The sequence below is a fragment of the Lynx rufus genome, unplaced genomic scaffold, assembly GCF_022079265.1.
Source record: "Lynx rufus isolate CCGP_SWC_20201006 ecotype Redwood Valley unplaced genomic scaffold, mLynRuf1.p SCAF_3, whole genome shotgun sequence".
Classification (NCBI taxonomy): domain Eukaryota; kingdom Metazoa; phylum Chordata; class Mammalia; order Carnivora; family Felidae; genus Lynx; species Lynx rufus.
Window position 1 is genome coordinate 123,527,029 of NW_025814845.1, and position 17,890 is coordinate 123,544,918.

General features: G+C 39.4%; 1 protein-coding gene across 1 annotated transcript in view; it reads right to left on the minus strand.

Annotated features, from left to right (window-relative positions):
- The window catches only part of NR3C2 (nuclear receptor subfamily 3 group C member 2), a 350,537-nt gene that overhangs the window by 70,480 nt on the left and 262,167 nt on the right, over window positions 1-17,890 (minus strand). Inside the window, exons 4-5 of the mRNA XM_047091747.1 lie at window positions 2,735-3,082; window positions 872-1,016 (exon numbers count right to left, since the gene is read on the minus strand). Of these exons, the coding sequence (XP_046947703.1) occupies window positions 872-1,016; window positions 2,735-3,082 (493 nt within the window). The remainder of the gene's footprint in view (window positions 1-871; window positions 1,017-2,734; window positions 3,083-17,890) is intronic.

A 17,890-nucleotide genomic window follows, 5' to 3' on the forward strand; every position in this document is an offset into this window, starting at 1 on the left:
TTTAGGTGTCTCGGCACTATGTGTCCACTATCAATCTTTTGCATTGCTCTTATCACCAACCTATTTCTTATGCACTTCCTTCCTTACCAGAACCCCCTATTTTCCTATCTCTAGACAGAGCCATCTGTTAGAATAGTGATGTGGTTACTATCATAATTCAAATGTTCCTTTTTATTTTAGGTATTTCTTGACCCAACAATTACAAAGAAGCACTGCTGGAAACAAACATATGAGAAATGTGCTAACGTGGAATAAGAACGGCATTGAAATGTAAACGTAACATAGGAAGGAATTCATGGCCAAAGAAATATCTCTTACAGTTCTTTTGATCTTTTAAAATGCATCATAAAACTAAAAACGTTTCACTACAGAACAACATTTCGGCTTCTTTTATGATTGCAAAGAAGGATAATTATGATTGTCATGAAAACATATTGAGCAGCTGTATACTGTTAACAAAAGAACCACTGTATGAATGCATGTAAAAACTGACACTTCATACATTCACATTTCCTAGAAATTAGATAGTCTTCTCAACTGGAGTAGATACCAAAAGAGACTGTTTTCTATTAATCGTGGCTTTGTACCAGTCAAGTTTTTAGAGCCAACTGGATCATCTTTCTTTTGGGACAATTCCCACATATTATATGAGATCTATATAAACTGATTTATATATACGCAGACACGTGCATTATAATTTTGCAAAAAGTAATTTTTAAATTCTTAAATGATAGATTTTCTACTCTTAAAAATGCTAGTGTCAGTGGATTCTTTCACAAATATACATATGATTTATGTTTAGAAATCATAAAAAAAGCATAACAAATAACTCTGCAGGTTATTTTATGAAGGCTAATTAATAGGTACTTACTCATTAAAGACTAGGTCTGGCGCAAAATAGAGAAATTGGCTGTTTGTATGTTTGTACGATCTCCAGCTCAAGGCAAATGATGATAGACACATCCAAGAATACTGGATTAGGGTAATTTGGTCCTCAAGAGGCAAGTTTTTGAATCCTGAAGAACAGAACAATTAATCACAGAAATACACTTAGCATTTAAGTACATTCCAGGAAGACGCTTCTTAAGGCAACCCCAAATAGTCACCTTTCTCTAACAGACTCAGATCAATTCAATAGCCATTTAAGGAGCACCCACCATGGGCATGGCCCTGTTTAACATCTTATTTTATTTATTGAGAGAGAGAGAGAGAGAGCGCGCATGCATGCATGTGTGTGCGAGCAGGGGAGGGGCAGAGAGAGACAGAATCACAAGTAGGTTCCTCCCTGTCAGTTCAGAGCCCCACTTGGGCTCAATCTCATGAACCGTGAGATCATGACCTGAGCCAAAATCAAGAGTTGGACGCTTAACCTACTGAGCCACCCAGACTCTCCAACGTTTCATTTTAAATTCACCCTAAACTTTCAATGAGGGTGAACTGCCAGAACAAACAAAACCAGGGAGTTCAGACAGCTTCACTGTGGGTAATGGTCTAAAACCTTTGGTTAGACTGAAAGAATTTGTGTTAACTTGTAAAACTTGCTTCATCTTATTCACATTAACATTCAAATAAAGACTTTTTATAACTGTCAACTCCTACATATCTATAGTTAACTTTTGTGAATTTGCAGTGGTTGAAAAAGTACTATTCCTTGTTTCCCCTCGTCTGGGAGAATACTGGACTTCAACAAAGGTATAAAGTAGAGTAAGTGTCTTTGGCATCTGTCCTCCTCTCTCTTACAGTCTTCATTTCTGGGCTTACATCAGCCCATCTTTTGTTCCTTTTCTCACCCCCTGTATTCCCAGGGACATCATGGTATTCTTCTGTTTGCAGAGTTTCACCAGGACATGTTCCTCTTCACAGACCCAATCATCAGAGCTTTCCCCAATCTTTTTTCTTATGCCTCTTGGCTGACCATAGGTAATCCAAGAAATTGCTTATAAATTACATTATTATTATTATTATTATTATTATTATTATTATTATTGAGACAGAGAGAGTGCGAGTGGAAGAGGGGCAGAGAGAGAGGGAGAGAGAGAATCTTAACCAGGATCCATGCCCAGTGCGGAGTCTGACACAGGGTTTAATGTCATGACCGTGAGATCATGACCTGAGCCAAAATCCAGTCAAATGCTCAATAGAAAGAGCCCCCCAGGCGCCCCAAGAAACTGCTTTAACGAACTGGGACAATGTGATAACAATTCTAAGTGATGTTTCTGTAGATTAAGAAGGACTTTATTAATAAAATTCTATAGCATAAAAAGTGACTACAGTAGGAATTTCAAGGACAATTTAAAGGGTGCCGGAGGCAAGATGATATTTTCAGAAAGAACAGTCTTTCAGGATCTCCTACAACTTACTTGATAGGTCATGGTTTACTGGTCTATGCTCAGATTAGCCCTGGTTATGAGCTGCTAATAATGGGCTCAACTTGCATTTTCACAAACATTGTATTTCACCTTATCGATAATTCGAGGTGGAAATGTCCTATTTCAATCACCAGCACAAGAAACGTAGATTAACAACAGAACCCTTAGCCCTAACAGCTCAGGAGAAATGAGCACATTGACAGATTTTCCCTACACACTTGATTAGTTTGGTAGCGATTACAAAATTTGGTTATGAGGAACTGACAGAAAGCTAACTCCAACTGCACTCTTGGGGAGATAGTGAAATGTGTTGCCCTGACTTCTCTTCTTCAGGATGCAGACCTTGAAAGGAGAGGCATGCCTACCTGGAAGTACCTTTGCCCACTTCACGACTTGGATCATCTGTTTGCCTGCTAAGCGGTTTAGAGTGGAGAGTAGGTTTTCGGCTGTGTCTGGTTTTGAGTTGTCGTAGCCTGCATACACGATCTCAGGCTCGATGTTTTCAAGGATCGCAACAGGGGTAGGCGTGAGCGCTCGTGAGATTGTGGACAGCTGAGGAACCAGCGCTGAGTTGACCGAGGGCTCTTTTGCAGGAGCTATGTACGTTGTCCCCTCCTCGGGGCTCTGGGGGGGTGGGGGAGGGGGCGGGGGCTGCTGCTGTGACTGCTCCTCGTGAATACCTTTTAACTTGCCCAACTTCTTTGACTTCCGAGCTGTAAAAGAAATTGTAAATAATAAGGGAAAATTTAAATTAGGATTGGGATACCTTACATGAGGTAAGTTACAATTAAACATTGACTTAGTTGACTACTTTTCTTTTAAAGATGTCTTGTCACAGTAACAGAAATAGAGCCTTCTCAGTGATTTTCTAATATCGGGCACAGTCCTAAATGTTTTATATTAATTAACCAATTTAACAATTTTATGAGTAGGCACCATTAAGTTTCTTATTTTATAATGAGGAAACAGGCCAGAAGGGTTAAGAAATAGGTAGGTCTAAGATCACACAGCTAACACATGATAGAGATGAGCGTTCAGAGGAAGGTAAAATTACTTCATATGCTAATAAGTTACATATGTCTCCATTAAATCTTAGATAAACCAGTAACTCCCGCCTATTTTCCACCAGGTTGCCAACAAGTGCTAGAATGGGTCTTATTCTAATGCAGTCTCTGCTCCCTCTAATTAGCTTTGCTGGCCCCTTTACTAGTTCCTGTACTTCTCTACCACTTACTCTTCCTGTTCTGGTCCATGTGTCATCGCTGGCTTATGCGGTTATTTGGCATAAATTCTGCTAGCCCTAATCCCCAGTTATACTGTGAACCACTGAAACACAAAGACTGGGTATTCCTCCTCGTTTACAGCCCCCGTGGCACGCTGGTGAATGGTATACCTGGAGAAAGTGATTTATAGATTTCCACTGGATTAATGGGAGAGCAATCAACCCCAAAGCAAGGCAACAAGATGGAATAAATTAAATATCTAGGTGATTTCAAATTGGAGAGCTAACTACTAAGCTAACTACATGTATAGGAATTAATGCTGCAAAAAACCATGTTTAAATTACACCAACGCACACATATACAATATTTAAAAATCTGACCCACTCTATATTTTGAATACAAATCAACAATTCACATATTACATAATCTAACTAAAAAATATCATACTACGATATTAGAATCTCACTTCAGATTTTTAGGAGAACTTATTATGTACGAGTGACATTATGTTCTGATTTACCCAGAACAGTCCTGGTTTATGCTGGTTTTCCCAGCATGATTACCAATAATGCCCTGTTTATTCTTACAAGTGCCATATTTTGGACAATAAATATAATGTGGTCATTTTAATTAAAACCAAAGGATCAGTAAGTATTAATTTTAACAGAAATTGCTTTTCTTTCTCATTTTTCTCAAGGGCACTTAAAATAGACGAGAAATGAAAGAATGGGGAGATGTAAGGGAGACTGTTAGGTAGATGGGAGGTTGGGTTTTGGATGGCAGGTGTGTGGGGTCAATGGGTAGACAGATAACTGTTTGTTTGTTTGTTTGTTTTTTGAGACAAAGAGAGACAGGGGAGGGGCAGGGGAGCAGGGGAGGGGCAGAGAGAGAGGGAGACACAGAATCTGCAGCAGGCTCCAGGCTCTGAGCTGTCAGCACAGAGCCTGACGTGGGACTCGAACTCACAGACCGTGAGATCATGACCTGAGCCGAAGTCAGATGCTTAACCGACTGAGCTACCCAGGTGCCCCTTGATGTATGACTTAAAGGATAAAAAGAAAAGAAAGCTTAGAAATGCCAAATTGAGCTTAGAGCTACAGTAATAACTTATTTGCAATTGTAAGGTTTTATTTTATTTTTATTATTTTTGAGAGAGAGACAGAGTGCGAGAGGGGCAGGGGCAGAGAGAGAGAGAGGGAGACACATAATCCAAAGCGGGCTCCAGGCTCCATGCTTTCAGCACAGAGCCTGACGCAGGGCTCAAACCCAAACTGTGAGATCATGACCTGAGCCAAAGTATGATGCTCAATTGACTGAGCCATCCTGTAAGGCGTGCCTGTAAGGTTTTCAATTTCACTGAAGAATTTCAAAACTCTACTTAGTTCAAACACGTGAGGGACTTCTAGCATACATGTTTAATGTAGAGTAGAAATATGCCACACTAATTAGCTTGATTTTAGAAATAACCATTCATGATTACAATCATGGCCATTAATCTTTACCACATTCATCACAGAAACACTTACCAATTTAGATGAACGACAAGCCACTGGCCAACAATAGATCTACCTGCCACACATCTATTAAATACTGGAACTGGGCTTAAAAGATAGAATTCCTATATTTTAAGGAGTTTTAAAATTAGCAAAACAATTTTAAAGCAGTCATTTCAAATCGTTTCATTTCTTTACAGACTACCTCCATCAATAAAAGATTTCTGGCAGAAAAAATCTGATGTTTGGAATTGTTTTAATGAAAAGCAAATGTATCATATTCACATGTGCTAATGGGAAGCTGTCGACAAGTACTACAGTAGTGCTAAACTTACGGTATGTACCTAAGATGCTTCTGACAAACAAATGAGTGAGCTACCAACCAAGAAAAAAAATCAGCAAAGTGCCTCATCGATAGCATACTGATTATTTGGGGAATTAGATACTTGGGAACTGCCTGGGTCACATAAACTTTTCTCTAAGCCTCAAGGAGAAATGGAGACAATAAGGCTCCCCTCTCCTATGTCACAGAGGGCTAAATGGATAAGAAAAATAAAAACATGTTGGAAGTTACTGCTGACACCTGAAGTAATATTTCAGTGTTACTCCCATTCTTTCCATAATTCTTCAAATAGTAAAAATATTCCAGTTCATTAAAATGTCCTCCTTCTTTATAAGACTACATCTGATGATAACTGTAATTTGATTGACTAGCAACAGCCAAGGGTTATAGTTTCAAATTTTATTAAAAGTGATATTTGCTTGCAAATTAATTGTAAAAATCATATTTCTTTTTGGCCTTAGGTCTATACTGCTGTGTTTATTCTCATGGCTGACTTAAGGTCAATGCTATAAAATATCATGAACATTTTCTCTAGCACTTATCCACAAGGCTATGGCTTGTAGCATAACCTATTGAAGAGATCATCAACATTATGTTTGGTATTTCAGTTACACTTAACTTTAGCCTATGATTTTGGGAATATATGTGGGACACACTTGGAACTGAGTAATAATCTATATTTATTTAAACAGCTCAAGGTAATAAATATCTTCAGTGTGTAGATTTTGCAACCATGTGTATCCATCCAATATCTTTTCTAAAAGCACGGGAGATACATAATTAGTTATATTACTCGAAGTAGCCTTTCTAAAGTGTTTGGAAAGTTTATGCTGCTCTTCTAATACGTGTTATATTCTAAAATGAAAGTTCCTAAAAGTTGGTAATAGTGTCTTACACATTCCTAAAACATCCTTTCCATTATGCTTATGGGTACTTAATAAATGCTGAATTTATTTCAAATTCACATTTTGAGAAACTTTAATAAATTATTATACTCTATTAATGGAGTTATGCTATATGGTTTCCCTTCTAATCCTTCTTTCTTTATCTAATTTGCATTATTTTTATACTTTAAGATTAGCCACAGCTTCAAATCCAAGTGTATAATTAAGATGTTTGCTAATTACACAGGAAAATCTTTTGCCAAAGATCCTTAATAAGCATGTTTCCATTATCCAAAGCATCAGTGAACATAAATTGGTTGGGGTCTTAGCACTGCCTACAAACCACCTTACTAAATTAACATGGAGTTAATGGGCATTGGGCTTGGGGACCCATGCTCCAAGGTGGCCACAGCCACACTTCATTTCTTAAGTGCCAGCAACAGCTGTGTGTGTGTGGGGGGGGGGAAGGGTGCATGGAGGGGTACATTAATGTGAATTTAAACATGTCCCAGTCCCACTTGGACCTAAAGGAGTTTCACTCATTCTATGTCGATGTTACAGTAACTAGTATGTGCTTCCTGGCTGCCCTCAGCTGCCAAGTCCTTAATTACCAGCAACATCTGGGCAGCTACTTTTTCCCGGCACTGCTGGAGGCCAGAACTCTACAGGCTCTCCACGATTGTTCCCCATCCCCCCACCACCACCCCAGGAGCTGTGCAGTGGGGAGGCCCTGCTTCCTATCTTGACCAATATGTAGAACAGCAAGCAGGGCGCATCTGGTGGAACCTTATGAAAAGTGTGAAGAATTCCCATTGAGATCTCACGATTCACAAAGGCCTTGAGACATGGCATGGCAGGTCTTCCTTTGTGGTTTACTCTATGTCCCAAGGTGGACAGGACCTGTAACATAGTTTTTGACAAACTACTGGTGTGGAAGAATGATGGCTGGATAGGAATGATTTCATTTTTGCATCTCACAGTAAGATGGTGGGATGGGACTCTCCCATGGTTCATGTTACTTTCATCGTGATCTTTCTCAAGTATGTTCAATTAGAGATATTTTAGTTCAAGAAATGGGTAATTAGGACAGCCTTCCCCCTGCCCCTTCTGGGGTAGAATAAAAGACTAGTATGAGATTTTTTCAATCATGACATTTCACTGGAGAAATTTAAAGTGAGAATTCTGTCATCTTAGAAATGTCTTGAAGTTTTAGGTCTTGGCAGTAAACATTAGAGAGAATAGACTGAGGTTATACAAAAACATGGATTTTCTGTTCACGGGCCAAATATAATTTCTGGTTTGAAGCCACAGGACAGTAACAGTACCCACCCATTCCTCTCTCTTCTCTCTTGCCACCCTCGCCTTGCTCCCGTTTGCCCTATCCTCCTCATCCTCTTTGTTTGCGTGGCTTCTCTTTGCTTTCCTACTGCCAGAGAAGACATGCTCAGAGAGTTAGGGGGACAACCGAGTATTTCTGTGTCATAGAACCAAAGGAAGGAATGTCACTATTCTATAGGTTTAATAGTTTTGCAGCAAAACCTCTCTAACTGGTACTAACAGGAAAAAGAGCACATATTGTTCCCAAGGCAGTACATACTAATGGGAGTGGGGCGACCATCCAGGGGCAATGTGCCTACACTGCTTTAGGAATAAATGATTAGCTTCTCAATGGATAATAAAAAAGTGAGTATTCAACTGTTTATAAATACTCCTTGAGTGGTTAAAGAACTTGAAGACAGTGTTTTAAAAAGTATCTCTGAATAGTCTCATGTTAATGTACAAAATTTAATAAATTAACAGGCATTATCAATGTTATTAGCATAGAAACACATGCTAAGACAAACTGAAACCTAACTTTGACCACATTAAAAGACTTTCCACATTACACAGGCCCGCAGATGATAACTATATGAGGTGATGTATTATGCGAATTAGCTTGTGGTAATCATTATACATGCACATTATATCACAATACCATGTAGTACACCTTAAATATATATAATCTTTTATTTGTTAATCATAACCTCAATAAACCTGAGGAAAAAAGACATTCTGAATGAGTGGATCTCCATATGTTTAATTTTAATATGTGCACAGGGTATCTATAGACATCTTTGTATCTTTAATAAATATAATTTTGTGGCTACCGTAGAATATATTTATTCACTACTTAGCAGGTAACCAATATCCACCCACTGTGTAGAGGTATGCTGTTTTTGTGAGCAGTGCAATGTTGAGTAACAAGATCTGAGCCTAGACAAGAGATAACAATCTTGGGGACGTTCGATCAATACATAAGAAAGTAATTAGGTCTATGAAGCGGGCAATGATAAGTTTGGGGTCGGTGGTACTGACAATATATTTGGAGAGTCAGACAATGGCAGGGAGAAGTTGTTGTATCTTTCTACGGGAGGTCACAATTTACAATACCCCTCTGCCATTAATTCCCACCATGTCCTGGTTTGCTTCTAGTGTGATTCATGTTTTACGGAAGACCCATGTGGACCAGGCCACCTTCCTGTGTTGGGAATCCACCCAAATTTAAGCACAACTGACCTCCCCTCAAAGAGGGGAGTCCCTCAGACCAGAAGCCAAATCTCAGAAGAGAGACTCAGGGGAATCCGAGGTAGTCAGAAGAGGGGTCCACTAATTGTGCAGAGAGGGTAACAAGGTTCTGAAGACAACCCCCCAATGACGTATTCTGACACTTTCCCTGCCAGAGGTACAAAGTCAGAAAGGTGCAAAGTCAGAAAGGTGCAAAGTACCTCCCTACGAGGTACTTCTGGGGGCTAGATAGACAGCCAGACTTATGAAGGTGAAGCAGCATGTCTTCGAGGTCTGGCCAGGTTGAGACTACTTTAAATCAAGCAAGAATCTTACAAGAGGAAACAATGTCAGAGAAATGGCCTCTTGGTGGTAGGTTTGTATTAAAGCAAGAGATTGCCATAGGATTGAGTGGCAGGGCTGAGCATAAATCGTAGGTCCAAAGCTCTCTGTGGCACGACTTCTTTTCTTTTTTAAGTTTATTTATTTATTTAGAGAGAGACAGAGACAGTATGAGAATGGGAAGGGGAGGCAGACAGGGAGAGAGAGAATCCCAGGCAGGCTCTGCACTGTTAGCACAGAACCTGACATGGGGCTCGAACCTGCGAACTGTGAGATCATGACCTGAGCCGAAACGGACAGTCAGATGCTTAACCATGCCCGTGGCACCCCTGGGGCCCTACTCCCGCAGAACTGTAAGCAGTGGTGGGGCAGGGAAGTAGCCGGCACCTCAAGGCCAGCTGGGGTGGACCGTGGGCTGGTTACATGGAACACCTTCTACCTGCACCTTGCCATTTATGTGCTGATACATACCCCAAGGAAGTCTCAGGGGGAACAACAAAATGACAAATCTTTTACCCACAAAGCCCTGGACAAAAAATGCTTAGTGAAGAGGGAAAAAAAAGTGGGAAAAGACTGGGATCGACTTATTCTACAGTAGAGGGTGAGGAGGGACGTGAAAGACGAAATAGCAATTTCAAAAACTTAACAAGGCACGTGGCAAACCCTGGTGAGGATCTGCTTTCTATCCCCATTGAAGTCAAGATAAGATATAAAGGGTTTAAAGGGCAGAAGAAGGGATTGAGATTAGATATCAGGAGAATTTCCTTCAAGTGTTCTGGAATGCATTATGGAGAGAGCCTGGAATGAATTACCAGCAAGAGCATGTAATATTATTTTCTAAAAACTCTAAAGTAATAGGTAGACAGGCATCCTTCTTGCCTGAGTGCAGTTCTGTCCAAAGGTAGAAAAACGTGATTCAATGAGTTACTGAGATCCAGTGGCCCCACAATGGAAGAAAATCAGACCTCCACTGTACGTTCCGGCCTTTCATTTGTCTGAAAGGAACTTCTCTGGTTCATATTTGTTTGAGAAACAGGAATAAATCCCTTACCCCTATAAATGTGGTAAGAAATAAATTTAGAAGTATTTTTCCAAAATAAGCTCAAAAGACAAATACTGCGATGTCAGAATGCATGCCTGGAAGAAGGTCCAGCACCATGGAAAAAAACACGTCAAGTCCTCTATGCTCTCTTCCACCCTATCCCCCAGCAGTCACACCTTGTTTGTTAGAAACAGTTTCACCACTATAAGCTACAGGACTGTTTGCTTTAGTTCTGTGTTTAAAATGGGCTCTTTGGTTTTCTTCTAATCCTGAGACTATGTAATTTTCTTAGTGGGGAAAAAGCAATAGTAAAGAGCTACCATTGATTGGGGATCTGTATGTTAAGTGCAAGGACACCATCTTTTAAAAATATCTCATTTAATCCTCCTAAGGGCCTTGTGGGGTAGGTACTATTGTCATCCCCATCGTACAGGGGGGTGCAGTGGTTTGCAGGGGGTCACAAGGATGGCACTTGTGACTGTGGCAGAGTCAGCAGGTGGTGGGCTACTGTAATGACATGGAAAAACAGAAGAGAGAAACCCCATTACGTTTGCAGATGACATCAAACCAAGAGGCCAAAGGGGTGTGAAAAAGGGCCAAGCCCTCAAATGACTTAAATTTTTGGCAAGGTTACCATTAGGTTACCTGTACTGAAGAGATTATTAATCTCTTTAACAGGAGGCATATAACAGCCTGTACCAATCCACAAGATATTTTCTCTCCTAATTCCTTGGGCAGAACAGTCAACGTCTGTAGACTCGGGGGCTGCTCTTGTAGCAGGCAACCCAGGCTTTATGCTTTTGCTCCATGTGAAGACACCGTAATCCTGATGGAAGGAGATACCAAGAAGCAGAATTCAAACTGGTCTGTATGAAAAATAGAATTCATGGGGGAAGAACCTACTACTTCTGATTAAAAATAAAGTTCCTAAGTTCCATTGCACCTGAGAGTTGAGTTCTTTGCACAAATAGATATTTGAAATCAAATGAACATTCTTAAGAAAATACACATTATTTATCTGCTTTGTAAATTCGCATTCTTTAGGAATAACTATGCCATGCTCAAGATTGATACAACTGTATACGCAAAACAAAACATAAATAAGCAAAAAAAAAAAAAGTAGAGAAAACCTCCATCTAGTTTTATAACATACTTAAAATAAGAAAAACAGAGCCATGATAGCTGTGGACGCCAAGCAAAAGTTCCCTCCCTCAGTTAAAAAGTTAATTCTTTAACAGCTGCAAGGGTTGCCTTCTTGGCACATGTTCGAGCACAGAATTTATTACACAAAGCATGATCTCATTGGGTATGCAAGGTAAATAGTCTCATTAAGGATGTTTTATGAAGAAACATTACTGTTCTAACAAGGTCAAAGGGTGAATAAGGTATGAGAAAGAGGCAGAAGGCAGTGACCTGGAAACAGACTACAGTGCACAGCTTAATTTACTGTGCCTTCCTGAGCCCCAGCACGATCCTCCATAGGCTCAGGCCAAAAAGAACTGGTCACATGCTAGAACACATGCTGGGCAGAAAACCCATAGAAAGGGCCCCATGCACACCTCCTCAAACCAGCAAGTCTGCTAAATAGGATCTACCTTAAGCAGTTGTATGTATGTATTTATAAAAGTTTATCCAATAGATATACTAGGAGGTTATTTACCCTAGGTTAATGGCATTTTTCTTTATAATATTTTCAGCAAAACATTCTGTAAATAAGCTCTCAGAGAACATTTAAAATATAACGCTTTAACATTTGCCTGAGTGTCACATTTAGGCAGGTTTCAATTATTCCGTTTTTCCCTCTTAGCATCTGCTCTCACTTCATTGCAATGGCTTCTTCGTCTTGGACCCTTTAATTGTACCCAGTGACCTTACGGCTTGCAAGTATTCGAGAATTCTAATGCAACGAGGGAAGATGCCTAAATTCAATTTCAGATTTTTTTATGACTACTATTTGTGTACCTGAGAATTAAAAACTATGGAGTGGAATGGAAAAATATGCAGACTAAGAGAATAGTTTTATCTCCAATACCAGTTTTTTTCAAAATATTTTATCCTTAGCTCAATACTCTTTCTGTAAAAGAATTACTTAGAGCCACATCATTATAGTTTTAATTATCTTTTATGGACTATTACTTAACAGCATATTTTATATAAAATTGTCTCAATTTTAAGCAAATTATAAGTAACACTTTACATTATTTACATGAAAAGTAAACTGACTAGGTTCTAGTCGAGACTACCAATGTTGAGATTATAATTGAATGATTAAAAATTATTAAAACTTAGCAGGAGAAAGAATTGAACGAGATAACAAAACACAGAATAATAATACCATGAATTGATATAGACACGTACTTTTCACAACTGGCATAACACAGAAAACATTCTGTATTTCTGACTACTATTAGTCTAGTGTTTTAACATTTTAAAAATGCAAGACAAAGAAGCCAAGCAGAATTAAAAAATATATATTCATATTAGAAGCTAAGTAATAAGTACATGTTAATGAGTTAACAGGATGCCACTCAAGTTGGGGGGGGCAATTAAATAGGCCTGAGGGAAGAGAGAATGTCAATGTTTGTATCTTTTATGCATTTTAAATAAATATTACTCTACATTTTATTCCACTGACATTATCAGAATAAGTCTAAATTAGGAATTAATAGTAGCCAATGATGCATGTACTTGAAAAAAAATTATTTTTCTAGGCTGGGATCTCTTCAGGATACAGGCTGAATTGGTCTGGAAACTCCCAGATAAAGCAGAGCCAAACCAAATGGCCTTTTTTGAATAAGTGATTCTCTTACATTTGCTTCTCATGGTTTCATTCCAACTTTTCTCTGCACACAGAGTTAGTACTAAAACATTTTGAGGCGCTCTGATGATGTCTTGTGTTGGCAGGTCTCAGGTCCCTGCTGAGGACGAGGCCTTCTCAGCTGCCTGGTGGTGAGCAGAGCCATGCCAGGGTGGGGGCAGACACACATGCCTGACCTCGCAGCTCTGTTTAGAAGATGAACGGCTATTTTTTCATCTGGTATTCTGCCACAGTGTAAATTCCAGAGCTTTGGTGACTCTCTCAAAACCTAATTCAGCACGGCAGGCTGGACAAAAAGAGTCTTTAAAAGAATATGCTTTCCACTTAAGTTTCAAAAATATTATTCAAATGTATATCACTTAGCTACACTAAAAGCAAAAGGTCCAAGAAAGCATTTAAGAAAGTTGTTAATAAATATGATGCTAACTCATCAAAAAGAAACTTTTAGGAGAAGTAAACATTAGATCCCTTTTTATATTGAGTGATTCCTTATAATCTATTTTGCCTTCACAGAGGAGAAAGAACAGTAGATTTAGATGAAAACAAGTCAGCCCATCTCTGCCAGAGCTAGAAGATGAGCTGCCCTGAGGAGGTCTTCTGGAGACGATTTAAGTAGTTCCGGAAGGATAATTGGGCCATTCTGGAAGTTTTCCTTTTGTGCTGTAATTCATATTTATGCCACTGTTAGTAATTTTTAAAGTAATGTCACATTTACAATAAGGATATTAAACAAAAACACTTAGGGTTTCTTCTCACAAATTGCCTACCATTTTCCTATCGGTATTCTGCTTATGTTCCAAAGATAGGTTTCCCTTCATTTAAAACATAGTCTGCTAGCATGTTGTGATTTTTAACACTTCTATATGTAACTGGGAAGAATTCATGGTGTCTTTGATGATAAATTTCATTGATGGCTTTGCTGATGTTAGAACAAGTCTCTTCTAGTGTAATGGGGTAGCCCACGGCTGTCACCCCAGAGCAGAGGTCTTTGCTAGGAGTCAGTTCCTCATTGCTGATTTGGGTTAGGGCCAATTTCATGCTAAGATTTTCAAACAGACAATGTGGTTCTAAGTTACACACCATGTAAAACACAATTTTTAGCGTCCATAATAATTTTTAACTTCCATAACTGAATGGGGATGATACAAGCCTATAACCTTCCCTGCAAAGAATTTGTATTCTTTAATAGCAATTTCTTTGGGCCCAGAGTTAGGATTAGAAATTCTTTTCTTTTCAATTTGAGAGACAGTGTGTATGAGAGAGAGCCCACACGCAAGGGGGGAGGAATGGGGGGGTGATAGAAGAGAAGAGAAGAGGAGAGAGGAGAGAGGAGAGAGGAGAGAGGAGAGAGGAGAGAGGGGAGGGGAGGGGAGGGGAGGGGAGGGGAGGAGAGGAGAGGAGAGGAGAGAAGAGAGAGAATATGAATCCTAAGTAGGCTCCACGCTCAGCACAGAGCCCAACACAGGGCTTGACCTCATGACCCTGGGATCATGACATGAGCCGAAATCAAGAGTCAGACGCTCAACCAACTGAGCTACCCAGGCAACCCTAGAAATTCTTTTTGAGATTCAACAGGGGGTTCCTGGGTAGCTCAGTCAGTGGCTAAGCATCCGACTTCAGCTGAGGTCATGATCTCACAGTTTGTCGGTTCGAGCTCCACATCAGGCTCTCTGCTGACAGCTCAGAGCCTGGAGCCTATTTTGCATTCTGTGTCTCCGTCTCTCTCTGCTCTCCCCCCACTCATGCTCTGTCTCTCTCTGTCAAAAATACATAAACATTAAAAAAAAATTTTTAGATTCAACTATTCTCCCTTTACAGACATGATCACAGAGAATAAAAGATCATGAGATATGCCCAGAATAATGATACACTCTACATTCATTTGTTTGGTTTCTGTATTCTCATGCTCAGAACTTGTCTAAGCATTTTATTGCACAGCAATAAAGGAGGAAAAAAGGGAAGATAAATAAATGAATGCTTTGCTGACACTCAAAAACTGGTTATATGTCTTAACGTGAGGACTACAGTTGCCATTCTCTAACAAAGCTGTTAAGGGAAATAGAGAGTATGTTAGGTTTCACCCCAAGCCCCAATGAGCTAGGCTAGTCTATCCAGAAAATAACTGCAGCCAGGGGCTCAATGAAGCCTTGGTATGATAACAAAGGCAGGTCAGGTGCCCTCCAAGAAGCAGCAAGCCAAGTACAGTAGGAGAGGGCAGGCAGCCCTGCCACTTCTGACCCTGAGAAAGTCTAATGAGAGATGAAAAAGGGAAAAGCCAAAAATAAGTGTTTTACCTCTTTAACTTCATAGAAGAACAAGACTAGAGACAGGATCCAGGAAAGAGGTACTCTCCATCCCTAATCTTAGGGTCCAATTTGTACTGCTGAGTTTGACACATCAGCATGATTTCCTTTCTGTGGATGCAATCATGGGAAATGATTCTGCCCTTGACCCTGACACATCCTTGGGGAAGGGGTAGGGATGCAGAGAAAAGCTGTGATCTTCTCCTGCCACAGATAGACCCCCGACGATTCAACGTTGGATATCTATATTGTGAGCACTCTAACAGAGTTATAGCCTTCTAGAACAAGAAGGAACATCACAAATCAGCCAGTTTAATCTCCTCATTTTAAGTCAGATGAAATAAAGTTCCAGGAAGATGAATTCACTGAGATTCCAACTGGTAAAGGGGACTTCTATACATGGCCTCATCATTTCAAGTACAGTAGCCTGTTGGTAGGGTCAGCCATAAGGATTTTTACAGAGGAGGGGCTCAGGGAAACCCGTGAAAACACATTTGCTCAGCAAGACATTTACCTGTATTTATTTATTATGAAAAACATTTGATGAATATTATGAGGGAGAAGCTAACGACCTCTCCCCAGGACATTTGATAACTATTTTAATATCTGCCAATAAACACAAAGCCATCCAGATAGAATTCCAGCTTTCTTAAAAATAGCTTCTTAGGGATTATGATGAGAAGTGGTCAAAGTTGGATAACAAAGTTACCCATGACCCTTGGTGGCAAGCTGGTTAGCAGACCAACGATGTTTGCAACTTACAATGATTGTAAGTTGTCTTATCTGTGTGGAAGGACATCTGTGTTGGTAATGACATCCCAGAGGCTATGCCTTGATAAATGATCCAAATAACTGCCACGTATCCTTCTAATTATAAATTTCAACAAGACACTGAATAACTGCTGTAGACCTATCAAAGTCCTGTGATTTGAACTCAATTTTTATAATACATGGGATGCCAGTCATGAGCTGAAGCTCCTGAAGGCAGGTATCTGCATAAACATGTAGTTTTCCTGAGTTCCAGGAAGCATTTGGAGAAATAGCTCTTATGTGCCTATAAATGCCCTCCCATTTTTGCCTCCATGGAACAACTACATGGCATAAACTATTATCTCAATTTTTGGTAATATTTCATATGCATCAGTTTGGTCAAGGAATCACTTACATGGATTATTTCTAATATTTTCAAGTTTTTAATCTTTTATTTTCAGGGAAGCACTATCAACCAGTGAAAAGACATATAGTATATTACAAAAAAAGTAGAGAAAAGAGACCAGAAATTTTGGAAAGAAACTCTGTAAGATATATTATTCAGCTACTTGGATGACTGTCCATAAATATTTTAGTTTATTTCCCAAAGTGTAAATAACTATTAAAAGATATGTAATTTTTAAAGGCTTAGTAAAAGTAACAATATAGTTAAGGAGTTCAACTAATAAAGGATCCAAAAAAAGTGGAGAGAAGCAGATATTATGAAAACGAGGATTGTCCTACCACTTTCACTGTGGTCTGTGCACGGTCTTCCTTAGAATCACCTGCTTATTTCAAGAAGCAGAATCTTGGCCCACCCCAGATCCACATGTCAGAATATCTACAAGTGGGGGCTGAGAGTCTCCATTTTTTAGAAACTCCCATGTAGATTTTTTCTACATTCTGAAATTGAGAACTACCAACCTAAAGGTTCTGAATGAGATTCCAGGAAGAGGAAACAGAGTATCTGGGAAAAAGTGCTTTAAAAGAAAGGCAAGTAAGAAGGGAAGGAGGGATACACAGAAATTAAAAACAGGGTCTACATGAAGATTTCTCAATCGTATCACCATTGACATTTGGGGCCACAAAACTATTTGTTGTTGGGTTCTGTCCTATGCAACGTAGAGGCCTATGCAATTTAGCGGGATCTCTGGCCCTCTACTCCCCTAAAGGCCAGTAGCACACTCTCACTCTAAGTTGTGGCAACCAAAAGTATTTCCAGACTTGGCCAAATATCCCTCCAAGGGATATAATTGCTGCTGATTGAGAACCACTGGTCTATGCTACGGAAGTTGATAAAAACAGGAACATTAAGCTAGAAAGATAATTAAATTCCTAGACTATATAAAAACAAGCAAATGAGAACTGAAGTAAGCAGCATGCTAATTTATGATGCTCCTAAAGTTAGTTTCCTTGATAGCAAAAGTCACAAACTGGAAAGTAAGCTAAGTAAAATTTAAAAAAACAACAACAAAAAAAAAACCCTTCATTTTCATCATTCAGAATGTGGCATATTTCACAAAAGAATTGTATTTCTGATATCTCAAAAAGAAATCTTAAATTCTGGCAAGATCTGCCTGTTTTCTCCCATGGCAACAAATGTCTGGAGCTGAGAGCTGGCCATGCCCTTTCAGATGAAGCACTGAAGGTTTTCCCCTGCTCTCTACAGATAGGTGAATTCTATACAGAATTCCTTATTTGTGTCACCGGTGTTGTAAAGGATTGGAACCTATCCATACATTTAAAACTTACGTTTAGTTTTCTGGAAATCCAAGTCTT